This window comes from Anarrhichthys ocellatus, unplaced genomic scaffold (genome assembly GCF_004355925.1).
Source record: "Anarrhichthys ocellatus isolate YVR2014 unplaced genomic scaffold, GSC_Weel_1.0 scaffold40, whole genome shotgun sequence".
Lineage (NCBI taxonomy): Eukaryota > Metazoa > Chordata > Actinopteri > Perciformes > Anarhichadidae > Anarrhichthys > Anarrhichthys ocellatus.
Window position 1 is genome coordinate 3,692,983 of NW_022280070.1, and position 27,337 is coordinate 3,720,319.

General features: G+C 42.7%; 5 protein-coding genes and 1 non-coding gene across 9 annotated transcripts; 2 read left to right on the top strand and 4 right to left on the bottom strand.

Annotated features, from left to right (window-relative positions):
• The first annotated feature begins 3,102 nt into the window (after positions 1–3,102).
• Positions 3,103–3,174, top strand: trnae-cuc (transfer RNA glutamic acid (anticodon CUC)). The gene has a single exon. It is a non-coding gene; the product is annotated as a tRNA-Glu (tRNA).
• Positions 3,175–5,187: 2,013 nt separating this feature from the next.
• Positions 5,188–8,289, bottom strand: mrpl12 (mitochondrial ribosomal protein L12). The gene is made up of 5 exons (XM_031867937.1): positions 8,099–8,289; positions 6,704–6,902; positions 6,540–6,608; positions 6,207–6,344; positions 5,188–5,578 (listed from the first exon to the last, which is right to left on the bottom strand). Exons 1-5 carry the CDS (start codon positions 8,155–8,157, stop codon positions 5,462–5,464), a joined length of 582 nt encoding a protein of 193 aa, XP_031723797.1. The 5' UTR covers positions 8,158–8,289; the 3' UTR covers positions 5,188–5,461.
• Positions 8,290–8,928: 639 nt separating this feature from the next.
• On the top strand, positions 8,929–10,499 carry LOC116394616 (methyltransferase-like 26 B). Its single transcript, XM_031867841.1, has 7 exons — positions 8,929–8,969; positions 9,059–9,261; positions 9,434–9,596; positions 9,714–9,773; positions 9,883–9,950; positions 10,025–10,103; positions 10,190–10,499. The coding sequence occupies exons 2-7, from the start codon at positions 9,062–9,064 to the stop codon at positions 10,235–10,237; spliced, it is 618 nt and encodes a 205-aa protein (XP_031723701.1). The 5' UTR covers positions 8,929–8,969; positions 9,059–9,061; the 3' UTR covers positions 10,238–10,499.
• hgs (hepatocyte growth factor-regulated tyrosine kinase substrate) lies at positions 10,459–19,112 on the bottom strand. Of its 4 annotated transcripts, none has more exons than XM_031867834.1 (20): positions 18,949–19,112; positions 17,400–17,484; positions 17,196–17,271; positions 16,963–17,055; positions 16,380–16,497; positions 15,979–16,031; positions 15,741–15,809; positions 15,469–15,593; positions 14,622–14,739; positions 14,287–14,385; positions 14,111–14,206; positions 13,958–13,996; positions 13,676–13,852; positions 13,357–13,570; positions 13,084–13,256; positions 12,853–12,993; positions 12,483–12,666; positions 12,221–12,357; positions 11,932–12,114; positions 10,459–11,812 (listed from the first exon to the last, which is right to left on the bottom strand). In XM_031867834.1, exons 1-20 carry the CDS (start codon positions 18,983–18,985, stop codon positions 11,693–11,695), a joined length of 2,337 nt encoding a protein of 778 aa, XP_031723694.1. In that variant the 5' UTR covers positions 18,986–19,112; the 3' UTR covers positions 10,459–11,692. The 4 variants fall into 4 exon arrangements, with proteins under 4 accessions (XP_031723694.1, XP_031723698.1, XP_031723696.1 ...); XM_031867838.1 differs by having other exon boundaries at positions 11,693–11,812; positions 13,357–13,567; positions 14,628–14,739; XM_031867836.1 differs by having other exon boundaries at positions 11,693–11,812; positions 14,628–14,739.
• Positions 19,113–20,878: 1,766 nt separating this feature from the next.
• On the bottom strand, positions 20,879–21,859 carry cldnk (claudin k). The gene has a single exon (XM_031867840.1). It carries the CDS (start codon positions 21,793–21,795, stop codon positions 21,151–21,153), a length of 645 nt encoding a protein of 214 aa, XP_031723700.1. The 5' UTR covers positions 21,796–21,859; the 3' UTR covers positions 20,879–21,150.
• Positions 21,860–21,963: 104 nt separating this feature from the next.
• btr02 (bloodthirsty-related gene family, member 2) lies at positions 21,964–27,201 on the bottom strand. Its single transcript, XM_031867839.1, has 8 exons — positions 27,080–27,201; positions 25,267–25,539; positions 25,103–25,180; positions 24,762–25,007; positions 24,528–24,675; positions 24,408–24,434; positions 22,995–24,306; positions 21,964–21,988 (listed from the first exon to the last, which is right to left on the bottom strand). Exons 2-7 carry the CDS (start codon positions 25,534–25,536, stop codon positions 23,762–23,764), a joined length of 1,314 nt encoding a protein of 437 aa, XP_031723699.1. The 5' UTR covers positions 25,537–25,539; positions 27,080–27,201; the 3' UTR covers positions 21,964–21,988; positions 22,995–23,761.
• Positions 27,202–27,337: the final 136 nt, after the last annotated feature.

Here is a 27,337-nt window from a genome sequence, read left to right on the forward strand (position 1 = left end):
GGGTGTATAAAGAGATAATCTTGTTTACATTGTGACCTATTAACACCCAAAAAGGAAGAGCAGTGGTGGCCCCCTGGTGTCTTTACACCAACCTGCCAGCAAGTCGCAGCTGTGCACAGACAGTATTGTGTTTGCAGTGCATTTAGTTGTTAGCGTATTGCAGCTAAGCAGTGTTGCTCCATGCAAATGTCCACTTCAGTCAATTCAATTTAGGCAACATTTGAATCACTGGGTTGTTTGTTGTCCCACTGGCTCGCATCACACACACACACACACACACACACACACGTGAAAATGTAGTGCAGTTAATTTGTTAACAGGTGCACGCTATTGTTGCGGGATACGGGTTTATCAAACCAGAGCTGAAGGGAAAAACACAACACTGCTTTTACATGCTCATTCATTTTACAACAGATTATGTGACCCAGAACGTTTTGAACATGGATGCTAATTACTCTCAGTATAGTTTACAAACATCTGTTGATGGATGGGGAATGCTGAGGACAGTCTCAGTTGAAGTAAACAGCATATGTTCTCCTTTAAAGGCTTCAAAACAGTTGAAGAGGAGAACTTTCTCAGCGGACCTAGGCCATTCTTTAAACTGAACTTGGACTTTCAAATGCAAAAGAAATCTTGAGGTTGACAATTTATATATTGATCCAAACACATTCAGTCAGGATTAGTCATTTATATTTCTTGAAATACACATTACCAATATCCTGATTCAGGTAGTTGCATTAAAATAAGCATTTTCAATTCCTGGGCTTTTTTCAGATTTAAGTTTTTCTCAGGTGATCCTGTCACATGCTGGTAAGAGACATGAGTCACAACATGTCTTGGTGTTGACTTTCCATTAAGAGGCAAATATCTCATCAGTGTTTACCATTATATCAGTGGAACACAAACCTTGTTAATGCTCCTGTTGCAACACCATGAAATTGAATGCCTGTCCTTTGCCCGTTTTTCATCAAACAGATGTCTACACTGTGTTTAGTCTTTGCCATGTTTCTGTGTGAGAGAGAAATATGCTCTGTCTGATAAGACTCACAGAGACTGAAACGTTTTCAGACGATTTTCAACGACTCACAAAGGGACAAAAAAAGCTACAAAGCATATTTGTTCACATATACGCAGTGAGCATCTTATCTGGTTAAAGTCAAAGCTAGAAATAATTGTTCCTCGCGTGCTTAGTTATGTGCCCACAACATCTGGAATAACATTCATTCCAGTCGGAAATCTCAAATTCAGTCTCTTTCCCCTGTTTTTCCATAAACAAAGATTGAGAGAGAAAGAAGGTGTCTGTGTCTGTGTGTGTGTGTGTGTGTGTGTGTGTGTGTGTGTGTGTGTGTGTGGGTCATTACCATCATTGACTGCATCCCCAGTGGATGCTTCCCAGCCCAGTGGTCAGTCTGTAATCTATCAGCGATAGAGTGTCTGATAAAGAGGAAACTACAAACGTAAGCCTGCGTCTGTGACTTCCCTACAAAGTAAAGCAGGACGTACACTGAAAAAGGACGAATGCGCTGCATTACGTGTCATTACCAGTATATGTCGTCACGCCGCTCCTTCAGTGAGCTCCATGACAACCACAGATGATAACTGTCTCACCACTAGATCAGGTTTTTGCACAGACTCAACAGGGTTATATAACCTGTCCATTAACTATAACCAACAGAACAGCTGATTTGGATATATTCTTTTAAACATTCTTCTTTACTTTTACCCATCAAAGGATGAAAAAGAAAAGCTGTCACAACTACCATTCCTCAAACACCGGCCTCAGTGGTGCGTAAACCGTGGGGGCATGGGAAAATATCAGGTGTCTTTTAAAGCTGAATTTGATGGATTGTATGGAGCAATACTTGGAAAATAACACCTGGAACAATATGAAAGAAGCCACCAACCCACACACTGCAGCTGAACCAAGACTCACAACTCTTTTCTCAGAATTTAAGAGTCAAACATCTGCATCTCCACGTGGAGATTGTTTAACAAAAAGCTGCTGATTGTCCTCAGAAAAGCAAAGTTATATTGTATAAAAGTGCTCTTAATTGGCAGCTTTTGTTCAGTCTTGTACATGCTGAAGCAGCCAGCTTAAGTAAGTATTTCTGTTTAAGAGAGAGGAGACCTGACAGGCAGCTGAACACGTGCAGCGTAACAGTGCTCAGACTGACAGAAGTTCAGTAAAGAAAGAAATAATCTACAAGGTGGTGGTGGATTGTTTTATTGAATACATCATGTCTTGTTCTCACTACCAACTAAAGCATTTCAAGTGCAATGTCAAGAAACATCCTCTTGCCTTCACAAACTTTTAAATATTCATTTTTAGGTAATGGTCACCAAAAATGATCTGGTACAAGTGCGCTAACATTCTGCATCATTACGACAACAAATACACAGTAAACATAGGCACACTATTTGTCAGTGTAACACTGTCCCCCAGAGGGCAAAGAAAGCCTAGTATTAAAAAGTGTAATTGCCTGGTGCTCGACCACACAGGAGTGATCAGTTGATATATGAACTTTAAAGACCTCTGGCTTCAATAAACCTTCTTTTCACAACCCTTGTATGAGATTTATTTATGTATGCTGTACATTTCATCACAGGTTATGTAACTCAAGTCATGTGTTTGTAATGCTGTTGGAGACACGGAAAAAATTAATTTAATTTCTTAAGAGTGGGTACGCAGGTCCGGCTGGTGGACGGGGTCCGTGGGTGCTCCAGCTCTAGGGGTGGTGTCAGGGTCTGGCTCCCCAAGGTTAGGGTTAGGGCTGGCAGAGTGAGGTGCCTGTTAGGGGCTTTGGAAGTAGGCCAGTGGTGCCTCGGTTCTGCCCTCTGGCCCTGGAGCAGGATGGTTAGATTTATGGGGCTGAGCAGACACCCTTAGGGGGCATTGGACTGAGACCGACCTGCACCGCTGGAGCACGATGGAAGAGGTCCCAGGCCTGGCTCTACACCGCTCGGGATTTTGCCCAATGGATGGATCTCTATGGGTGACCAGACACTCTTCTGAGAAGTCAGCTGTGAAAAAAACGTAGTCCGCTATGAACTCTTTCATAGCTAAAGTTTTATAAACGTACAGTGTTATCTGATTCATGGCTGTCCCTGGTGGTCTAGTGGTTAGGATTCGGCGCTCTCACCGCCGCGGCCCGGGTTCGATTCCCGGTCAGGGAACGACTGTTTTGTAATCAGTTAAACCGTAACAAACGGTATACAGACTGATTCGCCTCGTGATCACTCATCGAGCACGGGCCCTGAAACAGAAAAAACAAAACAAATCCAAACCTACATGGCCCTGTGTGAAAAAGTGATCAAGCGTTTGCGATAACTGGCAATGAGTCTTTTACAGCGCTGTAGAGGAATTTTGGCCCACTCATCTTTGCAGAATTGTTGTAATTCAGCCACATTGGAGGGTTTTCGAGCATGAACCGCCTTTTTAAGGTCATGCCACAGCATCTCAATCGGATTCAGGTCGGGACTTTGACTAGGCCACTCCAAAGTCTTCATTTTGTTTTTCTTAAGCCATTCAGAGGTGGACTTGCTGGTGTGTTTTGGATCATTGTCCTGCTGCAGAACCCAAGTGCGTTTCAGCTTGAGGTCACGAACAGATGGCCGGACATTCTCCTTCAGGATTTTTTGGTAGACAGCAGAATTCATGGTTCCATTTACCACAGCAAGTCTTCCAGGTCCTGAAGCAGCAAAACAGCCCCAGACCATCACACTACCACCACCATATTTTACTGTTGGTATGATGTTCCTTTTCTGAAATGCCGTGTTACTTTTACGCCAGATGTAATGGGACATACACCTTCCAAAAAGTTCAACTTTTGTCTCGTCAGTATTTTCCCAAAAGTCTTGGGGATCATCAAGATGTTTTCTGGCAAAACTGAGACGAGCCTTTATGTTCTTTTTGCTCAGCAGTGGTTTTCGTCTTGGAACTCTGCCATGCAGGCCATTTTTGCCCAGTCTCTTTCTTATGGTGGAGTCATGAACACTGACCTTAATTGAGGCAAGTGAGGCCTGCAGTTCTTTGGATGTTGTTCTGGGGTCTTTTGTGACCTCTTGGATGAGTCGTCGCTGCGCTCTTGGGGTAATTTTGGTCGGCCGGCCACTCCTGGGAAGGTTCACCACTGTTCCATGTTTTCGCCATTTGTGGATAATGGCTCTCACTGTGGTTCGCTGGAGTCCCAAAGCTTTAGAAATGGCTTTGTAACCTTTTCCAGACTGATTTGTTCCTGAATTTCTTTGGATCGCAGCATGATGTCTAGCTTTTGAGGATCTTTTGGTCTACCTCACTTTGTCAGGCAGGTCCTATTTAAGTGATTTCTTGATTGAGAACAGGTGTGGCAGTAATCAGGCCTGGGTGTGGCTCGAGAAATTGAACTCAGCTTTCCAAAGATGTGATAAACCAGTTAATTTATGTTTTAACAGCGGGGGGGGCAATCACTTTTTCACAGGGCCATGTAGGTTTGGATTTTTTTTCCCCCTTAATAATAAAAACCTTCATTTAAAAACTGCATTTTGTGTTTACGTGTGTTATCTTTGTCTAATATTTAAATTTGTTTGATGATCTGAAACATTTAAGTGTGACAAACATGCAAAAAAATAAGAAATCAGGAAGGGGGCAAACACTTTCACACAACTGTATGTCCACACATTGAAATGCAGATTGCCTTTATATTATAAACCTGTCTAGTAACAACTAGAAACTGGTTTCCCATCATCCCAGACAGGAACAGATTTGGGTGAATTTAAACCTTATATACAGGCTAGTGGTCAAAAACCAGAGGGCAGGATGCCCTCTACTGTAGTTCAAAATATTCACTTCCACTCTTTACAGTCAGTGAACTTTTCAGTCTGAGCGTCATGATACGTTTAACAGAACACACAGTTTCATTGTCATCATTAAGTTTTTATACAATAGTTTGCATTAAATCACACACAACATGTTGCAAATATTTATGGATATTTCAACTTTAATCACATTATTAACAATTCTGTAAGTAATAAGGACTCAGCCCTGCCATCCTGAACTGGATACAGTATCTGGTGTTCTTCAACGTAGGGAATGGTAACCGTGTCCCTACTGCATAATCCTTTTTTCTGTAAAAAGTTAAACATACACACACAAAAAAATTCACCAACTGCCATACTGGTCAGCCAGGCCAGTATTTCTGTAGCTTCTTTGCTTCACAAGTATCAGAACGACACACAAGCAGACAAAAACAAACGCAAACATCTGGGCGGCCATTCGTGCAGGCTGTGTGCCTGGAAAGTTCAGTCCGAGTTGTACTGCCCCATCTGATGCCGTTAAGAGACAGTATTAATGTCAGAAGGCATTTCTTTGTTTCCCAGGATGCTCTTCTTTGTCATGTTTAAAAAAAAAAGAAAAAGGAAATAACAGAATGAAGAATGAAGTGCATGAGCAGCAAAACGGTGGAGAACAGGTGGGGACGTAGATCTACTCCAACACGACGGTGCCGCCTGCTGCCTCCAGGGATGCTTTCAGTTTCTCTGCCTCTTCTTTGGATACATTGGCTCGGATTTCCTGAGGAAGAGACTCCACTAGTTTCTTAGCCTGGTTTAGGAAAGACAGAGAAAAGAAGATTTAGTGTGCCGTGTTATCTGTGAAAACAGGAACTACGATAGTGTCCTGAGCCAATATGAAACCAATAATATACATTTCTAAAGAGAAACTAATATTAGAAAGTCTGATTGTGGTGTTGAAAGAGAGGATGTCGAAATATTCCTGCTTTATCAGATTAACAATGACACTTCCATAGATATTACACCAAACACCATAAGAAATAAAGAAAATCTTTATACAGACCTTTCCTGTTGTCATATTATTGTGGGTTTACTTTTGGAACTACAAAGCTGTATTATCTGGGAAAATACAAGTATAGTCTAAAAGAATATTAAGGACACCCTGTGGAGTTTCCTTGTAAACAAAGTTTCTCAACTTAACACGCTGCGTGTACTCTTGAGGTGGAACAAACGTGTTAAATGCTTCAGTTTCCTAGAATATTTAAAATCTGCATTGATGACAGTCATGTTCTCTAACATGCAGCCGTCCTCTACAATGTGCATTTATTGGCACGTTACTGCCACCTGCTGTCAATCAGCAGACAGTATTCCTTAGCTTTAGCTATGGCTACCTTTAGATGACTCAATACCAAGGACTAAGCACTAATGATGAGACCTACCTGCACCAGATTCAGGCCTTGGATGCAGTTCTTCACTTCCTTTATAAGTTTTACTTTTTCAGCTGCCTTTAATTCTGTCAACTTTACAATGAAGTGAGTCTGCTCCTTCTTGACTGGTACTTCGTCCTCTTCTGCGGCCTAGTTTCACACAGAGAAAAAAAAGGGAAATTAAATTTGAGCACGGAAAACGATAAGAAACGAGTAAATAAAAACATGAATATCCTGTGGCAGAGAAGTGTTGATTCAACTCAAAAATATATTTTTAAGTTGTGGTGTCTGGTGGTGTTGTAGCAGATGAAGTTATATTGCAACGTGTCTACTTTCTGTACTTACAGCAGCAGGTACAGCCGATGCCATCGCTCCCATCGGCATCATTCCAACATCCTGAATGTTCAGAGTTTTCTGCAACAAAAAAAAACCAGACCATCACTCAAGATGCACCACAGCGGTCTGACGAGACGTACTGCGGTTCAGATTCAGGGACTTTTCACACAAACCTTGAGGAGCTCGTTGAGGTCCGACACCTCTAATAAAGTGAGGCTGGCTATGTCACCGACGAGCTGTTGGATTTTGGCGGAATACAGTTTGGCTGCTCCATCGAGAGATGGGGTGGCGATGGCGTCTGAGTGGTTGGCTGGGCTGGTCTTCAGAAGTCTGAGCGCACACAAGGCTGGTGTTTGCCGCTGAAGCTGTTGCCTGGAAAATGAGAAGATGGATTAACTGAGGTCCTCAGAGCTCAAGACGCAGCCTATCCAGAAGTGCATCTGTCGTCAGAAGACTTTGTCGATGCAGAAACTGAAACTACCGTTTATCAAAAAAGTGCTCCGCCTTACAAAAAGATATGAGGTTTACAGTCAGCGTATGGTCCAGACTTCCAATCCATGTCTGGCATCAGCACAGTGAATGTTTAGGCAGTGTTTCTCATTCTGCAACATGTATTCAGTGGATGCATTCACAATGTACCACTGATCAGTTGTTCATAATGTGGCTTAAGTTACTGGATCATGATGTATTCACGCTGGTCTACCTGTGATCAGCTGGCACATTATGAACGTTTGAGACCCCGATTAAAAACAATTCGGTCTACATGAGTGCACTTATCTGAGACCAGTTCAAATGATTATTCTTTTTAGGGTGTTGAAGAGGTAAAAATAATTCATTAATTTATAAGAACTAAAACAATGTCAATTTATTGATTACTTGACCAACCAAGCCACTACTTTGATAACTGATCGATGGTCAGTCAAAACACGCTTGTGATCCCTCAGATATATCCTATGACTCTTTGCTGGGGAGGTTACATATACACCAAGATGAGAACCAAAGCTGTACTGGCCTGGCATCAGTACCAACAGATCTGGGGGCTACAGTTGAACCCGGTTGGTTCCTGAACAAATAACCTCAAGTTATTGTAAATGACCAGTGCAACGAGCCAGTTGAACAGATGCAGCGTGCAGTTAGTTGAATGAATTCCCAGTCACACGAGTGTGACCTTGGTGATGTTCGCTGCTTCATGGAGGAACATGTCACACAGATGGTAGTTTTACATGTTTACCACCAAACTAATGGAGAGGACAACGTGTTTTAACATGATTAAATGCAGATTTTATGTCATGGTTCCGCAGTTAAAGCCTGCAAGTGTTCAGCTAACGTTCCTGCTGGCTAAAGCTAACGTTAGCTAACATACTTCATATAAGCGTTACATGACTGCAGACTAAATACAGCTTCTGTGCTCGCACGAGCAACAGAGGCATGTTTTACAACCGAAATAACCGGCAGCAGTCACCGACTGTCTGCCCTTGAAGATGCAGGCAGTCAGATCGTGATGTACCCGTGAACCGTTGCCTCCATTGACGTGACTGACAGATGCCTGTTGGGCTGACGTTACGTACCGGTGTGAGGTCGCTGCAACCCGCAGCGCGGTCCGGAGGCAGCGTCTGGTGCAGTACATGCTTAACGTTAACGGGAGCCGTTTCACCCGGTGTGCCTTAAAAATACAACAAGCCAAGTCTGTCACAGCCGGGTCCCCTTTTTACTCGCTCTGCCTCACAAGCACATGGCGTCCTCTCGGTCCTGTCTGCTGCTGACCTACCCACAAGGCATTGCGTGAACTGGAGGAAAATCTACGGGAACTCTTAAGGGACGTGGGAAAAGTATAAATAAATATCCGTGCATGCCACTGATATTTAATACAGATTATATTATTAAAAAGTGTAAGATATCAATACGTGTTTTCATAGATAATACTACTAACTAATGTTAACAGTACCTGCATTGATACATCGCATACTGTTGTACCAGACATATAATATATAATAATATTAAATTATTATAATATCAAATATATAATAATAATAATAATATATGTTGGTTTATATAAATATAAATCAACATAATAATTTAATATTATTATAATGTTGCAGTTTTTCACTATGACCACCAGGTGACAGTAAACACTCACGGTTGTAAACATACTCGGGTACAATACACCACCATGCAATATGATCCCACACAGCATGACTATGGTTATCATGTTGGTTGGCATTGCTATTCAGAGACAAGCTTATGGTATGGATTGATCTTGGTCCCTCTGTTTGTTTGTGTGTCATACCTGTACTGTGCTGAACACTGGGGAGGAGCACAGAGGGAATCCTCTTAACCAGGTAATCTCTGCACCCATCTGCTGTTACAGTCATCCACCACGTTCAGTCTCCACCAATATGCCATTTGCCAGCTAGTTTCTGTCAACCAGCACAAGTTAAGGTAAGAGGAATCCTCTGAGACAGAACATCAACGCATAGACTGGCATACAAGATGATAGGGTAACATGTCCCTCTGCTTTTCTCCTCCAGACCATGCTGTTGTCTCCACTGGCAGAGAGGAACTGGGAGGATCTGTGTTTAGTGCTTGAAGAAGTGCTGGAGCACCAGTTCCACAGGCAGCTGTTCGCCTTAGAGCTGGGCTCTGGAACAGGGCAGCATGTCATACGCTTTGCCCAGAAGATGCCCTTTGTTACCTGGCAGCCATCAGACATCAAAGAAGAGTCTCGGGACAGGTTTGTGTCTTACAGGAAAAGGCTTCCGATAGTTATGCTGGCTATTTGTGTGTGACAGTAAGCTTTGTGGTTTTGCATTTTTCAGTTATATAGATATGAAATAGTAGCAAGTGATTCATGTATTTCATATTGAAGTACACATGTAAGATTAAGTCTGCATACTCACCTACAGTATTAAGGAATACATTGCTGCAACCTATACAAAGAATGTGCTGCAGCCTGTCCACCTGGATGCCAGCGAACCGTGGGAGAAATGGGCCGGCCTTTCTCGCAACTCCTGTGACGTTATTATTGCCATTAACTTACTGCAATACAGCTCATTTCAAACAGCACAGGTAGGCCTGCTTATCCATTTGTTTTAAAACAAGAGTATGAGCTAAATAATTGATAATATTTTGTGAAGGCTGTGCCAGAACCTGTTTCATAATCATTTTTTAAAATAATTTCCCTAGGGTGTCTTCACTGGAGCCGGTCAGACCCTCAGACAAAATGGCCTTTTGATAACATATGCGGTTCGTACCAGAAGTCAGAAAGTTTCTATGCACTCAAAATACTATGATGTCATCATGAGTGTGTGAAGTGCAAAAGTTGACACATTTCCAAATCTTAAACATGTTCCAGGTGTATGCCATCAATGGCACCATCACACCGAGTTGTAACGAACACCTGGATGCAGAGCTACGACAAATGTGAGTTTATTTCCCCTAATGCAACATGGCAACAATACGCGTCCAACTGATATTTGTAATGCTTTTTTACACAGGAATCCAGAGTGGGGTCTTCCAGACATCGATGTGCTGAGACAGCTGGCCTACGGGAACGGGATGCGCATGGAGAGGATGGTGAGTCACATACTTCAGCACCGGGTAACAATACCTGGGAATAACTTCATGATAGCTTTCACACCCGTATCGTTTTTCATTTCCAGATCGAGATGGAAGAATACCACAAATGCCTCATCTTCAGAAAACTATGAAGAAGCCAAAGTGCACAATTCGTATACTTATGCACGAAACTATGTTAAAGTACGTCTCATCATATCACTCATCCATGTCGTGTTATGGCCTTTACCCTTCTTATTGAAACATGAATGAATGTGACATGGAACACTATATTTACATGAATAAAAGTTGTCACACCTCTTTCTTTTTCAATCCTTAAATTATACACACAAAAAAAAATCCAAGTGAAAGCAAGTTGACAATAAGAACCAGATATTTATTAAATATAATTTTAAAATTACTTTTAAAGTCAGACAGATCAGTATGATGGAATAAAGAAGTTCACAGATGGCAACTGAAGGGTTACAGAAATCACCGATTGGGTGCGTGATACATACATGCGGCACATAATGTTTGCTCTGCAAGCATTTCCACATTTCTGGAGAGCAAAGTACACTTTAGAAACGAGCCCCCACCTTTATTTACTACGTAGATGTCCTCACCTGTGACAGTAACAACCGAATGCAGACGCGATGGGGTGCCTGGGGGTCATTTTCAGTTAATAATAGGTTCACGTACTGTTTCTCTTTCAGTTTTATCATGTGGCAGTACTTTTATCTGCAACACAAATCATTTTAATAAAGAGAAGCGGGCCGCTAGAGCTACTGTACAGCTTTACTTTGTCTATGGTCACTAGCTGTGTCATTTAAATTATTTAAATTATGAAAGTGTATTTATTGAGGATTAAACAACCACCCAGCTAATTTTATAACACTAGTCCCACAATGTCCAATCCCTGAAATAAGTTTCATTATTTAAGAAACGACATAAAGACCTTTGTTAATCCAAGCAGTGCACAACAAATGAATGCCAAAACAAGATGGAACCCACAGCTGCAGTGGCAAGCTGTGAACACGATGGAGATTTGAGTTAGTGCCACATATTTCAGGCCTCTTCACTGTGCTTTACCCTTCATCCTCACGCCCACAATCTCTTAAACAGCACGCAAAGATGTCTCTCAATCACTGCCCAAAGTGACAGGATACGTCGAATTCACTTCCATTTCAGAAAATAATGAAACTTTAACATGCGGATTTTGCTTTAGAACAATATGAGACAAAGAATGGTTATGTCTTGTCTTTTTTGTCCTAAATTATGATCATATTTTCTTATTCTTATTCTTACTTTAATACCACTGACTATTTCTGACCTTCAGTTATTCATTTAATAAGGAAATACTACATACATATCAGCTGGAAAGAGGGAGGAAGAGGGTGAAACGGTTATGGTGCCCTCTCTTGCAGCTTCACCCTGCATTAGTGGGGGAGAGGCAAGGAGGGCGACAGTTCTGCAACATCATCACAATATCTTACATTGCCACAACATCACAGCAAGGTGGAAGAGGTGTGTGTGTTTCCAGAGAGCAGAGAGTCCGGAAAGTGGAGGAGGAGAGAGGGTGTAGTGTGTTAGACTCTGCAGCATGCAGGCTTTCAATCGAAGGAGATGAGCTGTGCCTCTGCACTGCCGGGCACAGCCTGAGGGACCTGCTGCTGCTGCTGCGGCTGCTGCGGCTGCTGCTGCTGCTGCTGCGGGCCACCAGGGGGAGCCACCTAGCAAGATAAATGGTGACGGTTAAAATAAGAGAATTAGGGAGGATTGAATTAACTTTAAAATGTAAAAATCAAGAATAAATCATTAACGTAGAAGGAAGAAGTAAAAAGCGGCTGACCTGTTGGTACATGGGCGGCTGGCCTGGCATGTACTGCTGTTGTGGGGGCATATTGGGGTCCTGTCCTGGCAATGCTGAAATCATGTTCTGCATGGGGTATGGCTGGTAGCCCATGTAACCCATACCGTTGGTTGGGGCAGGCTGGGGCATCGGGGGCATAGTCTGGGCCTGAGAGACCACATTCTGCACAGAACAAGGACAACATTGAGTGGCCTAATTATTTCTCTTTGAATATTTTTTGGCTGTAGTTTTTTTTTTTTTTAAATCGTGAAAAGAGAATCAATCAGACCTGGTAGCCCTGTGTGGGTGTGGGCTGATAGTTGGAGTAGGGTGGACTAGTTGTGGGCGGAGCCTGACCAGGAGGAGGAGCAGGCTGCCCGTTAGTGCCTGCAGCCTGGTACATGTATGCATTTACCATGTTGGGATCTGGAGGAAGAGAGGACAGTCACACACACACACACACACACACACAGCAGCACACTGGAATACACTGAAAAACATGTTATTCATGGTTTTCTAGTTGTGAAGCTATCAAAAGTACGCCTTCTCACCTGGGGCAGCATTGGGCATGGCCTGGTACTGTGGTGGGGCAGTCTGCCCAGGCTGGTTCATGTAGATGTTGTGCATAGGTGACCCCTCCACAGAACCAGCAGGGCTGAAGGTACCCGGGTAGCTGGGTGGAGCACCAGGCTGGTACACCACCCCTCCGGCCACATTGGGGGGCAAAGATTGCATCTGCGTAACAGCACATACATATATAATCAGACATTTAATCCCAAAGAGTTACGAATCACCATTTTAGTTAGATGTCAAAACCAAATAAATACATTATGTAACATGAAGGCCTGTGTGTCTTGCCAACGTGTTGCAGTGGGAGATACCCTCTCGATGACCTTTGCTAATCCTAAATGCGGTGCGTACCTGAGCGTAGGGCAAAGAGAAAGCAGGCATTTGGGCTCTCATCTGGATCGTGTGCTTCTGCTGCTCCAGACGCATCTGCCTCTCCTTCTCCTGCTCCTGGAGACGCTGGATGGCCAACTGTCTCTGCATCTCCAGGTACTCCTGCAGGTCAAAGACAAAAACACTTGTGAGCATGGTAGTGAATAGCATGTCAACACGTGCATTTTTCCATGGAGAGCCTTATTTCCTCACCTGTTTCTTTTGCCTCATGATCTCCAGTTTCTGCGCCAGCTGGATGTGCCTCTGTCGCTCCGCTTCCTCTGTGGCACGACGCAGCTTCTCTCTGTGTTCGTCCCGGAGTGCGTTGAGGGCGGCCCGAGCGTCACGCACCTGAGCCAACTTGTCCTGCAGCCCCTCATAGTATACTGCGGACGGCATACGTGACACAATAGTTCAGGGACTGGGACACTCGGAAATGCATCGGTACACACACACACACACACTCATACTCATGCTAACACTCACATCGCTTCTCATCTAGCTGGTTGAGGATGTCCAACAGCTGCGGGTGCATGTTGTTAATGGACTGGAAGAGTGAGAGCACAGCGCTGTCGTTGGTGATGCTTCGTCCGCGCATGTGGTTGCTCTTCATGCGGTTGAGGAAGGTGGTGACGGAGTTCTGCAGAGCCTTCAGAAACTGCTCGTGGTTCTCCTCCGACTCGCCGTTCTGGTACTGCTGCTGAAGGACGGAGACGAGAGGGAAGCAAAACACAGAAAGTCATTTTGTGGTTTTTCTAGACATAAAACAACCAACATGGGCTCTCAGCACAGAGCGTCAACATACCTCCACAATGCTGACCGGCTGGACAGGGACATGACTTTCTACTGGCTGACTGATTGGTGGTGGTGGTGGTGGAAGCGGCTCAGCCAATGGCACGGGGGCCGGCGCTGAGGGGGTGGGACTCTTGCGAGCCTCTTCCTGCTTCTTCTCCCAGTACGTTCTGTTCAGGTAGCGAGCCAGCTGGAATAATGTGACACATTACCATCAGCACTACAAGCAAGAAGTAAAATTCCCACTAGTGTATTATAATGCAGGTATTGAAGAAGAGAAGGATGCGACATGTACCTCGGGGTCTACATCTTCAGCTGATGGAGCAGAGGAGTTCTGAAGAGAGCGTATAGTTCACATTGGTCAGTGACAAAAATATATTTCCAGAACTTGTAGAGTAAATAATTCATTTTGCCAGAGAGAGAAAGGCAGCCTGAGAAGAGGTCTCACCACAGGGGAGGTGTAGAGCGAGTTGACTGGTGGAGCGGAGGAAGTCACTGGAGTGGGATCAGCTTTGGGATACATTGAGTAGGAGTTCTTATGTCTCTGTAAGAATACATACAGGCATGCATCACTGTCTCCTTAGAGTCAAAATACAAAGCAAAAATATCAGCTGTGCAACCCACCATGCGCTCTTTCTCCTCGGCCTCGCTTTGGGAAAGGGCAATGGCCAGCTGCAGCTCCTCTTCCTCCTGCAGGGCTGCCTCGTCTTTCTTGGGAGGCACCTAGTGAGAGAGCAGAGCAATTGTAGGATCCAGAAACAGCCCACAAACTACAATATATATACGAATAATATACAATATTTGGATGAGTGAAAAAAATATTCTTATACAGAGCCTGATGAAGCCATGGGGATCTGTTTTCCTATGGGGGAGTCCTTTGATTTCCACTTCCTATCCTCAACAAAATGCATTTCAACTATAACTGGTTACACCATCGACTAAGCCATCTCATTTTTTACTTCTACCTGGGATTGTTGAGACAGCGGGCTGGTCAGGTACTCGGGAGGCAGCTCTGCAGGGCCTGGGGTGGGGGCTTTCCCTTCAGCTTTCCTGAGTGGAGGAGAGAGGGAGGGGTGGCTGGAAAAGAAAAGAGGATCGGGGAGGAATAAAAAACATTGTCAGTTAGAGGAGTGCTCTCCTCTTCTGCCGGAGACACTAAGAAGAAAAGACATTCCTCTGTCAATGCTGCAAACACACATACCTATACTCTATAGTCCGAAGGTTTAACAGGTTTATTTTGCAGCATTGCTTAAAGTTGGTCTATACATAGACCATTGAAAGTGCACAATGTGTTCTTAAATTAAAGGTGTTTTTGTCATACAAACAGTTAAAGAGGTTATGGCATATCAAATTAGATTTTTCCAGGTTTCATCTAAGTGTTAAATAACAAATCAGCAAATTCTAAATTGTGATAGAATGCATTATAAATGGCTAACAAACAAACTGGGCTAAAAATAATCCACTCCTTGGGGGAGCTTGTGAAAGAAAAAAGAAAAGTTTCCACACAAAATGAAATTCCACGCATGGACAAGGGCGTGCAAAGAAGACAGTGGATTTAATCTTTGTAAATATTTGACACTAAACCAAGAAGCTATCAAGCCTTGCAGTGATCAGGAACAAAATATAATCCAAAACCAGTGCATACTTAGGCTCAGCAACCAAAGTATATACAGCATAACTGGAGCAACAAAATAATATACAGTGCCAGTGTCATACTGCAGCTAATGAAGCAGAGCTCTTTAGGTAGAGAGACACTGTTCAGAGCCACCATCCATACTTCACGCTCTGAGAGATGTGGGGACTCACTTGTTAAGCAGCTCAAAGCAGGGCTCACACACACGCACTTCCTTCTCTATGCCAAACTTTGGGATGGTGGAGTACTTAGACGAACACTTGCCGCAGAAAATCTGGCCGCAGGCTCGACAATGGTGCTGGAGGAGCAAAGAACACAAATCGAGGTCAACTTCCTTACATGCGCCATAAACATCTACTCCACTCGCACACGTACGGCTGTAAATGGAAAAAAGGAAAACCATAAAATCTCCCAAGTGCCCTAGTTTGAAGAAAGCCCAGCCTACCTTTCTCGTCATAACTCCAAACTGGACTCTGCACCGGTGGCACTCCTCAGCATCAACCCAGTCAGGGGCCTGGACCGTGCACACAGACATCACATATCACTACAGCTGTGGTCACTGTAGCTTTGTGCACAATCATCTCCTCTTCTAAATAGATCAGCGCCAATGACCAGCACCAGACTAAACTATAGAAACATCCCTGACTCTATGTCAGCGAAACAAGAAAAACTAAATGTCTCACTCTCTCAGCTGCGAACATCGCATCACTCTCCTTGAACTCGGGGAACACATGACCTGTGAGAAAAGAAAAGCAGACCTGTTAAACACACGGTGTGATACTAGTAGTGCATTACAAGACCTCATGGGATTTAGAAATGTAGAACTTGCAAGGCAGCTTTTGCGGTGGAATTTTCACTTGAAAAATGACAAACATGGCAGCTTCGTACAGCATTGAGATCACAGACGACCTAAGCAATTATTACAAATTAGTAATTAGCTGGAATTGTAATTGCATAAATACACAAATCTGAATGTGCTTATTTTAAATGTAATTGTAGCCACAACAGGACTGGGAAACATTTATCTTTCAGCAAAGCTCGGTGGGAAGAAAACAAAGTAAAAACACCGCATGTGTCCACTCACCTTCCACTTTCATGATCTGATAAGTGTCTTGGACCACCTTGTATTTGGGCTCGTTGCGGAAGGCGTGAGCCCAGGCCTGGATCAGGTACAGGATCTTGTTTCTGACATTTGGTTCCGTCTGTTTTTGGTGGTAAAAGAACCACACAGTGAAATAAAAAAAAGTCTCAACAATCCCTCTTGAGTTTATATATATAGATTTCTGTTGTCAAATAACATTGGTACAAGTGAGCTTTTTCAAACACACACACACACACACTGAATCAAACAACGTCGGTGTTTGGTAACAAGAACAGGAGGTGGGAAGTCCCTTGTTCTGGTCTGAAAAAAAACAACTCTTGTCACAAGGCTATGACATCATCAGGAAGTGGAAACCAGCATGGGCTGCAGGAGCTAAAGTCACATGACGAAGCAAAGAGCCAATCAAGCATTGCTAGCTCACGCTGTCCTGCAGCCGGCTGCCTGACGTGATAAGACAAATCCCCCGGTCTGTGGAACAAAACACTGCATCCAAACTTCCCACTGCTTGTTTACACAATACAGAGTCGCACTATTAAACAGAACAGGGTGATGAAGTAAGGGTAACCTTGAGTAAATCCTTCAGTTCCTCCATCGTTGTTTTACTCGCCACCTCATCATGGATGGTCTGGCCACAGTTCTTCACCACCGACTCCAGGACCTGAAGGGTGAGGCGTCATGATCACTCACTACGCCAACTATGTTGTTACGCACATTTCACCAAAGAAGCTTTTCTCACAAAAAACAAGTGAAAGAATGACAGAAGACAGCTGCACATTGTCCACTGAACACACGTGTTACCTCAAGAGCATAGAGGGCCACGTGGGGGTTTTTGTCGTTCAGCTTCTTCTTAATGGCCCCGATAGCATACTTAGCTCTGCAGGGACAAACACAAATAATGCTCAATAGAAAACTCAAGGCAATAAATTAAGTCAGCAAAAACAATAAACCTCATAATCAACTTCAGCAGCTGATGATATGAGTGTGGAGGGCAGAATCACTCACTGTGCGTCTCCTTGTCGAATGAGATCACAGATCTGCAAGATGGATTCCCAGTCAGTCTCCAGCAGCAGCTGACTGGTGGCTTTATCTGCAATTAGTACAGATGATTGAATCTTTATAACATATGTATTTTTACTATTATATTATTATAGACTTGCTTCATGGAAACCATGTTCGTCTAGTCTTTGTATCTATATATAGATATAAAGTAGGGTAAACGTCCCTATCTACACTCTTAGCTACACCTAGATAAATGTAATGCCTATAAATCCTTCCTCCATGAAGAGTATTCAGGTTTCTTTAAACTGTTTTAGAGAGGTGTTCAATAAGCTTTATGGTCATTTTGGAGGCTGTCATTTGTGACGTTGTTGATTTGCATTGTGTTATACTAATGACAGTTTCTAATATATATATATATATATATATAAAATAAAGCGGCAACCAAGTGTGTGTGTGTATATATATATATATATATATATATATATATATCAAATATAATTATCATTGAGTGCCTGCGGTCATTCCTAAAAATATTGTTGTATTACTGATTCCACTGTAAGTGTTGTGACATTTGATTTTGGCAGTGGGCTCAGACCAAAAAAAGCACGACTGTTTGGCAATTGGTTTGTGGTAATAATTCAACCAAATGCATCTTTGGGAATATGGAAACATGCACATCTATCGTACACTATCCACGGACATGATGAGGGCCTTGAGGTGGGTTTTGTACCTGATCTTAAGGCTTACATGGTAGATGTTTCTAAATTCCTGTTCCACAGCACAGAGCACCACCCAGCAAACAAAGATAATGTACAACATGCACAGAGAGCTGTTTATCAGCTGGGTGTCAGTTATACCAATCTACACATCAATATCAACGGAAATACAAGGAAGAAGTGTGTTAATACGAAATTGTGTCTGCCAATAATTAATAGAAGTTCAAAGTTGTTTTTTTCCTGGGTAGGGCGAGTGAAAGCTAAGCTAATTAGCCACCTTACGTTACCTTTGCCAGCTGTATTTGAATAGAAAGGATCTAAACGAGGACTAGTGTAGGAGCTAATCAACCTGTTGTGGAGTTAAAAAACAACAACTTAGGACAACAATAGAAGTCATAAGTAGCTAATCTCACAAATGCCATTGTTGTGCCGCTTGCTTCCTTAAAACAGCCGAGTCATGTTGTGCAGTAAGGTTATTACTAACGTTAAATCACGAGCTAACGTTAACATAGTATCGTGAGTGTGAGGTAATGAACATAAGAAGGAAACCATCAGTGTAGCCTGGCTAATAGCACGAGATAACACACGGGTAACGTGAGGGGGAAAAACGGACAAATAAGATCGTAAATGTATTTAATCGGGCTGGTGGATTTAAGTGAGCCTGTCTGGGCCTCAGAACAATAGCTGCGAGATTGTTAGCAGGCTAAAATTAGCTGGCCTGAGAGCCACAGCCCCAGCGTCTGTCAAAACAATACGCTGGACGAAGAAAACAAAACGCACTTTGACTCACAGTTGGCTAATAAACTACTAACTTCACCAATGTGCTGATAACTCACCCAGAAGCCTCTCAAATGTACCGCCACCCTTTCCCATCTTAGATTCAAAGTCTCAAAGTAGCTGTCGAGGCGTCTTGTTTGGTGAACGAGTCCCGGATATCTTCACCGCTGAGGGTTAGCTTCTCTGTTAGCTTCTCTGTTAGCCACGGAGCACAGCTGTACGGCACTTCCTACTTCCCACTTCCGGTGTAGAAACAACAACATGCAGCGGGTTTTTTTCTCCCTCTAGCGACTGACAAAGACAATGGCAAGTACATTTGACAGAATCAGCATTATTGGCCAAGTATGCACATACAAGGAATTTGACTACAGGTTTTTTTGCATCTCTTTACTGACACATAAATACAAATAACAACACAGGGACAAGGAACATAATATACAGGACTGTTGTGTACGCAAGTAGTGAAGAACTAGGTGTAACGTCAAATATAAATATTAATGTTATAATAATGAAGACAGAGGTGGAAGCACATTTACAGTAGCAGTATACAGTTGTGAAGTTAGATACTATTTCAAAAGAAAATAGTGTTGCCTACTTTTTACTCTACTACATTTACAGTATGTGAGTTATACCAGTTAAAATGCAAAATTAAGATTTTAGAAATCTGTGATTATATGAAATATGATGAATTGTTGAGCAGTAAATTAAACTACTCAACTTTAGATAAATAGGCTTGTTAGAATTAGCTGAAGGGTAAATGAACACCTCTGACAATCTTGTTTTTCCTGACCTCCACTGATGCAGTGATGCACAAGTGTACTCCAGCACTCTGTGACATCACTGATGGCAATGGCTACAGGTGCATACAGTACACCTATTTCTGTCCTCACCTAATCAGTGTTCTTAGGAGTGAAACAGGCTTAAAAACTTTCACCAAGAGAGGACAGCCAGGCACTGCTCTCCAGCCTGATATTTAAGATTCTCTTTAATACGCTGCTTAGATACTGATATAGTGCTCTTGTCTAGCTCTACGTTTCCCCTGTTGTTGTGTTAAATAGCACAGTCTGCCTTACTGTATTCACAGCATTACTCTCCCAGCATTGGTATAGGCCTACTTAGGTCATGTATGAGTCACTACCTGGCACTTGGAACACTGGTGCCCATTGTTATTGTGGTGCTGTAATGCTCTATAAAGTGTCATTGTGTTGCTCTGTCCTCTGCTGATAAGAAAGAAATCATTTTACTGTTACAGCAAATATAAAGCAAATACCACGGTGAACCTTCTATGCAGTTAATCTAGTTTAAAAATATATAGCTTAGAAAATGAAATTCAGAGTCAGCATGTACAGTAACCAAAGTTCAAGGGTCTGTAATGATTTTAATTCACTGACTTTGGTTTTGAAACTCTCTGTGGATGATCATTTACTTCAAACAAAAGGAATACAGAGATTCTGACAGAAATACTGACAGATAGGAACACACGTGTTACAAACTTGCACATTCTGTGTTGATCTGTTTGTTAGATAAAATCATATCGGTTTGGATGTCCAAGATAGGTGATGGGATGGCTGGTCCGTTGTGATTTGACAAAGAGGAGGAGGTACTTTGAGATCACTTTTGCTAAGAGAGTCTGGTTTGCTGTACTTGTTGTGAACTGACAGAATCCCAGGATTTTTATGTCATGAAAGAAAGATGTGTTTTTCTTTGCCCCTGGTACAAGGAAGAGGAGATGGAAGATAGGAGATGGAAGACCACACACACAGACACACACACACAGACACACACACTTATGTGGAGCCACAAGGAAATGTACACACATCCCCATTGTTCTATTGTTCTTCTCCACTCAGTATAACCACATAGTAGTGTTTACATAAAGGCACAAAACAAAGATTTTCTTATTAAAACTACTACAATACTTCTCTCAAGCACATGCAGTTGTTAGATCTTATATCTGTTATCATACAAATGTGAACACACACCATTTGCTTCACTAGACAATTTGGAGGACCAAAACTTTTATTGTGTTTTACACTGACAGACAGATAACAAGGTTATTGAACAATATCGGGTATGAAATAATAAAATGAGTTCAATTTTTGCTAAACAGCTTCCTGTGGCTTATCAGAGAAAAAAACTAACTGGAAAAACATTAAATATAAAATAATTACAAGGAGCAAAATTCAAAAGGACAGGAATCAGGTTTGTCACCGTTTGGGATGCATTTGTGGGACTTGAAGGCATTCAGACATTTTGGATACTCAAACATAGCCTTTGACTTGTGAGGCGGCCCTGCGAGGACTACTTTCCCCACTGCTGAAGGTGGGAGAGCCTGGGAGGCCAGGGGGACTTGACCCGGCATAGAGCAGAGATCCCCCAATGAGGAGCAGGCCTGATGCCCCCCAGCCGATGTAAAGGGCAGGGCCAAGCTCACGCTTGTGTGGGGCCGCCACATGTGGATCATAGAAATCCCTGATGATGGAGTGGGCAGTCCAGCAGACGGGTACAAGGTAGAGGAACCCTGCGATGGCAAAGAGGGCGCCGGAGATGCGAGCAATTCGGGCCTTGGCGCTGTTTACACCAATGCATTTAGTGCACTTGACTCCGAGGACCCCCAGAGCCAGGGCCAGGCCACACATCAGGATGGAGAAGACGGTGAGGCCTCGGGCTGCCTGCATGTCACTGGGCAGAGCCAACAAGCTATCATACACCTTACACTGGATTTGACCCGTGCTCTGCACTATACAATTCATCCAAAGGCCTTCCCAAATGATCTGAGCCGTCACTATGTTGTTACCGATGAAGGCAGTGACCCGCCACAGGGGGATGATGCAGACTACAAACCCACCCACCCACCCCACAAGGGACATGATTAGGCCCAGCAGCTGCATGCCCGTGGTTGCCATTTTGAAAGGTGTTGTTTGAATCAGATGGATTTGTCTTTGTTTTTATTTCAGTCTCTGTTTGTCGCAGAGGGACAACTTATAGTCCCACAAAGAAATGTGACAGTCTACAGTACTGGATATATTGTGCTCCACTGCAGGATCCTCAGGTGATGATGGTGTTGAGTTTAGCTTGGGTCAGACAACGACAGGTATCCTGGAGTTCAGAAAATAACAAAGAAAAACATTTTTTTGATACTTTTTTATCCATCACACAAATAGTGCTACAAAATAAATATTTATAACTTCCTACCACTTGGAACAACGAGCATTATATTAGTAACATATGAAAAGACTTATGGAGCATATATTTATCATAAATATTTGGAAACGGGATGCGAGGCCCATGTTTAGTGGATTCCAGTGAGAAGCACAGAGAATAGCCGTCTTTGACACAGCTGTGGGTGTCGAGCTACGCCTTGCCTGGTGAGTGGATTATCTCAGAAAAACATGAGGAGACTCTGAACACAAGCATCTTTCATGAGGGCTTGTAGAGTGGGCCAGGAGGACCTATGTCATCTATTTATCTTTGCTCTCAGTGTCCACATTTCACCAATTCTGTGAATCAAACCCTCCCTGCACAATCAGTCCAGGGGTGGCTCCATGACATGGATGGATGGGGAAATGTCAAACGGATAAGTTTTAGCCTTTGGCCCCCTTTTAGATAAACATGTATCAAATAAAAAAACAATCTGACATATTTTTTATTTGATTTGATATGAATAAAGTGGAACAGTCTGTTTTGTAAGTGGGCAGATAACAATGGATCATACGAATCCTTGAAGCCAGAATAATCAGTCTGGCAGACCCACATTCTCCCACTTTTATAAAATATTGTGCACAAATTCATGAAGTCCCTCAAAGGCCCCTGAAGACCCCACTTTCAAAAACTATGCCTTATCTTTGATACTACTAACGACTCTGTCTATTGGGATACTTTTCAGGAAATGATCGCAAATGAGGCACGAATGATCCATACACCTGCCTCTAAAACTGAGACTATAATACGTGTTACTGTATTAAATTGTGATACAGCCAAACATACAATACACGAACAACTAGGAACAGTCAATATATTCCATCAAACCCATCACATTCCTCATAAATGTATCGGTTTTCAGTCTAATTTATTTTGACATTTTGAGAAATTTATGGATATTTACCTCAAAAGAAGTATATTGGACTCTCGCTGCTCCCCTTGGTCAACAGGCTAGTGTTGCTGGTCCTTTGCCTGTGTTGATCAGTTGCAATGCCTGGAGTTGTGGATGACAGACGGCCCTGAGGATTCAGTTCAGTCCCCAGAAAGGCTGGAGAAAAAGGGAGACTCCGTCTCAGAGGTCAGGTGAAGTGAAGTAGAGCGGGTCGATCGGCTTGGACACCCAGGACTGGACTGGAGATGGGGCTGCCCTCCGAGATGCCAGCGCAAGTCTGTGTGGCGGTGGGCAGAAGCATGCGCTTGTGTGGACGACTGTGTCAGTGTGTGAATGAGTGAATGTGTTTGAGTGTGTCTCCCAGTGCCTGGCGTACGAGCACAATGCCCTGCTGTTTGGCTGTGCCCTCCCTCCCTGCTCCTCGTCAACCTCTGTCCCAACCCCGCAGCCCCTCACGTCCATCCAACTCTGCAACCCATGTTCTCTTCTTTTTGACTCACTTGTTCATTTATGAGAGTCTTCTCTTTTTCTGCTACCCTCCTCTTTCCCTTTCAATCTGTTTATGGCTTTCATTGAACTTTTTCGAGTGAGTCAGTCCTTATTCAACCTCTTGTTCACTGTTCTGACAGGGAAAGTGTGGTTCATTGTAGTTTTTCATATGGATTTGTCATTAAATAGATATATTTGACACACTGGATTGATACTGAAAAGATAATCACATGCACAACAACTGTAGTTACACTGGAGAATTATAAATATAGAAATAAAAACACGAATGCTTAGATGCTGCAGAAACTAGAAGAGATGATTAGGGGAGCATTGTTTTTGCCGCCATGCAGGCGACCGGGACTGAAGAACGGATGAAGCCTGTCAGTGAATGCATCTGTGAAGGTGTGAATGTGGACTCCAGATTCTGCGCAGTAGAAGGACACGCGGCCCTCAGTGTAGTCCAGAAACACGCCCACCTTCCTGGGTCTCTGCTCTAGAGCCAACGGCGTGACAGGAGAGGTGTTGGCAATGAACTGGCCTCCAGCCTTCAGGCTTAAAGTCCAGAAACCATTTGCAGGGCAGATAGAGAACTTGCCCTTCCTGTTCATGGACTGTCTGACAACACCCAGATTCCACTCAATCTTCTCCCCGACCTCCACCTCCCAGTAGCACCTCCCGCCGCTGAAGCTTTCTTTGGCCAGCACGTTTGCCACGCGGTTGAACCGCTTGGGGTGATCTGGTACCTCTTGAAGCTTGTCCGTATGTCTCACCTCTTTTCTGTCATCTGAGACGGAGAGGAAGGGGTGGGCTGTCTTGGCGCTCAGATTGACATCCACTAATAAAGAGGGAAGAGAAAACGTCAAGAACGGGTCAAATCATCCATGTTTTATGTGTGTACATCCCTTTATATTTGTTTCTGTGTGGACAAAGCCTTACCTATGTATTTCTCTATTCTCTTGAGTTCTGTCAAAGAAGAGCCAAAAAGAAAAAAAACGAATTTACTGTAGAATGCTCATTTAATGATTTAATACACAAGACAAAAGTTGCATTACTCACCAGATTTGGAGAGCCTGTTGACTTCTACCTTAATCTTCTCCATTATGTCTGCCAGTGCTCGTCTGGTGACCCCAACACATGGGTCAGTTTCTATGGTAACTTTGGACCAGTCCTTCATCCCAGAGGGGCACACAGTGGGAACACTGTTCTGCACGACACAAACAAAGTTTTCACGGATGGAAGCCAGTCACCAATACCATTGCATCATCTACAGAAGGTGAAGGCGATTACCACGATAACTTGGTCCGTATCGTCATCTTGATCACTTTTTACAGGAATAAGGGGGTCGGGTTCGGTGTTCTCCTTCCTCAGCTCCTGGATCTCCTGTTCGATCTCCTTCACCAATGTTTCTACCTTCTTCTCCTCCTCTCTCTGTCTCCCCTCAATTGCGTCAACCACGGCTTTGTGATTCTTCTCCATAGCGTGTACGAGGGCAGAAAAGACCTTCTGGCTCTCTCGCACCTCTCTGAGGTAGGAGTTCTGATTGGACGCCATCATGTATCAACATTCAACTATACGTATGCACATTTTTGTTAAACAGAGATTGTTAATGAGAGTAGAGGTTTTAAACGCACCTTTTGTAGCTCCAGAGCATATTTCAATCTTTCTGCCTTCTGCTGCCTCTCCTGAATCATTTGCTCAACATCTATAACCTGTAACAGTGACATACACATATAAACTAGTTGTATTGATAATCGGATCACTTGTGATTGAATCCCTGACAAATGCAATGATGTACCATTTCCTCATCAGTTGGTTTCTCTGGTCGAGTCTTCCTGTAGTTATCTGAGACTTCTGCCAGAATGCGGTTGACGCTGAGGTCAGGCCTGTCACTAAACAGTCTCCTGCAGCGCGGGCAGTATTTGGACAGGTGTCGTGTCCAGTAGTGGCTGAGACAGGACAAGCAGAAGCTGTGTCCACACGGTATGGTCACCGGGCTGGTGAAGATGTCTCTACACAGAGAGCACAGGAAGTGCTTCTCGGGGAGAAGGCTAATTGTAGAGGCCATACTCTGAAAATGACAATGTCAACAAAGTATGAGAAAGCTTTTTTCATTTTCATTTTTGTTTGTTTTTACATCTGGTGAATAAGCTTGCAGTTGAGTGAATGTTGTGTAAAAAATGGTCGATAAGGCAATACAGAATAACCAGTAACTTGACTTAAGAAGTGCCCATCATTTGATGAATCTTTGTATTTTATGACATAAACATCTAAAGTGGATTCACATTACTTAGGGAATATTAATGTTATAGAAAAGAGCCTGAACATTACATTAAAGTTACAAATTGAAAACAGAGTATTTGTATATTTATTATAAGAGGTGGAAGAAGAACTCAGATCCTTTCATGTAGTGAACAGAACATTACATAAAAAATACTCCACTACAAGTAAAAGTCAAGAATTTATTAATTTATCAAAGCAACAGTACAAAAGTAATGTCAGCAATGTACTTAGAGTAGTAGTTAAGTGTATTTTTTAACTCTACTATACTAAAATCTTGTTTGTATTACTATGGAAAGTGTAACATGAAATGTGTGCAATGACAATAAAGGCATTCATTAAGGTTCTGCTGTAAAATATTCCTTATGACGTTATTAGATTGTATTTACTGGTGCATCAGTGTGTAAGTAGTATTTTCTTAGCTGGTTGAAGTGGAGCTGGTTGTAAGTACTTCTATACAGTAAGGAAGACAACTGGACACTTTAAAGGTTAAAAGCCAAAAACATTGCAAACCCCTAATTAAATCTTTTACAATATCTTGTCTTTTAGGTGTTTTTTTTTTGAAGAGGAATCTATTTTTTGAAAATTCCCATAAAATGTTCTTACGTATAGTAATGCACTTTCCATCACTGTATTTGAGAACATATTGTTCCAGGGCTATCTTTCAAAGCTTCATAGTGCAAATTTGATAAATGCATTGTAATATCAAATCAACTATTCCATGTTGAACTACACGTACTTCCCACTGACTGCTTAAAAAAGGAGCATTTTCTCTAAAATGTGAAAGAACAAATATGTTTAACTCAGCTATGCAGCATTCACACTCGCAGGACAAATGGTAGGACATGTTCTTGAGCAGAATGTCCCCCCTCTCATATTATGTAATGATACACAAAGTCCAGGATACATGACTTATTCTTTTAATCGAGTGAAGTAACATTCATTTCACTGGTAAAAGCTCCCCACGGTGAAGCCTAATCCTCTAATTGTTTCCTCTTCTTAATGCCATAATCCTACATGTTTCAGTTAAAAGGAATTTCTTTGTGATCGAGTCGATATACTAACAGAGAACGGAAACAGCTAATATAATGTAAAGTATGTCGTCAAACAGGTAGCAACCACACTGTTTATGCGTCACTGGGGAGCAGTACAAGTCAAAACAAAGCAGCAACTACTAAAACGTTTTGTCCTGACATTCATGTCGGAAACACTCTTTGATTATGCACTTCATAAATGATTTTAAAGTCTGAATTAATTGACAAAAAAAGTAGTTTTCCAAAAGTAAAACAGAAACTAATGTGAAATATTTACTGAGTGAAGTGTGATCTTACCTCTCCAGGTTAATCTTGTCCAGATAACTCAGTCCGCACTGCTTCTATTCACAGTTTCAGGTATGTAGAGACTGCAAATGATTTACACTGAATAGGTGCACTAAGGTGTGTGTGTGTGTGTGTGTTGTGGGGCAGTGCGTTTAGACAATGACACTCTCAGTTGAGACGCCACCCTGAATGTTATCTGAGCTACTCGTCACCTACAGCGAGGCACCAGGAAATGTTGGAGGTTAAATAAAATGCTATGTGGTTAACAAA

Bases quoted from the DNA above. Each gene is read 5' to 3' on its own strand.
- btr02 (XM_031867839.1), bottom strand. From the start codon at position 25,536: ATGGCCTCTACAATTAGCCTTCTCCCCGAGAAGCACTTCCTGTGCTCT. The intron at 24,676-24,761 runs GTGGTAATCGCC...TGTGTCGTGCAG, and splicing joins ACGATACGGACCAAGTTATC to AACAGTGTTCCCACTGTGTG. The intron at 24,307-24,407 runs GTAAGGCTTTGT...CCTCTTTATTAG, and splicing joins GAGAATAGAGAAATACATAG to TGGATGTCAATCTGAGCGCC.
- LOC116394616 (XM_031867841.1), top strand. From the start codon at position 9,062: ATGCTGTTGTCTCCACTGGCAGAGAGGAACTGGGAGGATCTGTGTTTA. The intron at 9,774-9,882 runs GTTCGTACCAGA...AACATGTTCCAG, and splicing joins GCCTTTTGATAACATATGCG to GTGTATGCCATCAATGGCAC. The intron at 10,104-10,189 runs GTGAGTCACATA...TTTCATTTCCAG, and splicing joins GGATGCGCATGGAGAGGATG to ATCGAGATGGAAGAATACCA.
- mrpl12 (XM_031867937.1), bottom strand. From the start codon at position 8,157: ATGTACTGCACCAGACGCTGCCTCCGGACCGCGCTGCGGGTTGCAGCG. The intron at 6,609-6,703 runs GTTTGTGTGAAA...TTTTTGTTGCAG, and splicing joins ACCTCAACGAGCTCCTCAAG to AAAACTCTGAACATTCAGGA. The intron at 5,579-6,206 runs GTAGGTCTCATC...TTCCTAAACCAG, and splicing joins AAGGCCTGAATCTGGTGCAG to GCTAAGAAACTAGTGGAGTC.
- hgs (XM_031867834.1), bottom strand. From the start codon at position 18,985: ATGGGAAAGGGTGGCGGTACATTTGAGAGGCTTCTGG. The intron at 12,667-12,852 runs GTACGCACCGCA...GCTGTTACGCAG, and splicing joins TCTCTTTGCCCTACGCTCAG to ATGCAATCTTTGCCCCCCAA. The intron at 11,813-11,931 runs GTCAGCCGCTTT...TTATCTTGCTAG, and splicing joins AGCCGCCCATGTACCAACAG to GTGGCTCCCCCTGGTGGCCC.
- cldnk (XM_031867840.1), bottom strand. From the start codon at position 21,795: ATGGCAACCACGGGCATGCAGCTGCTGGGCCTAATCATGTCCCTTGTG.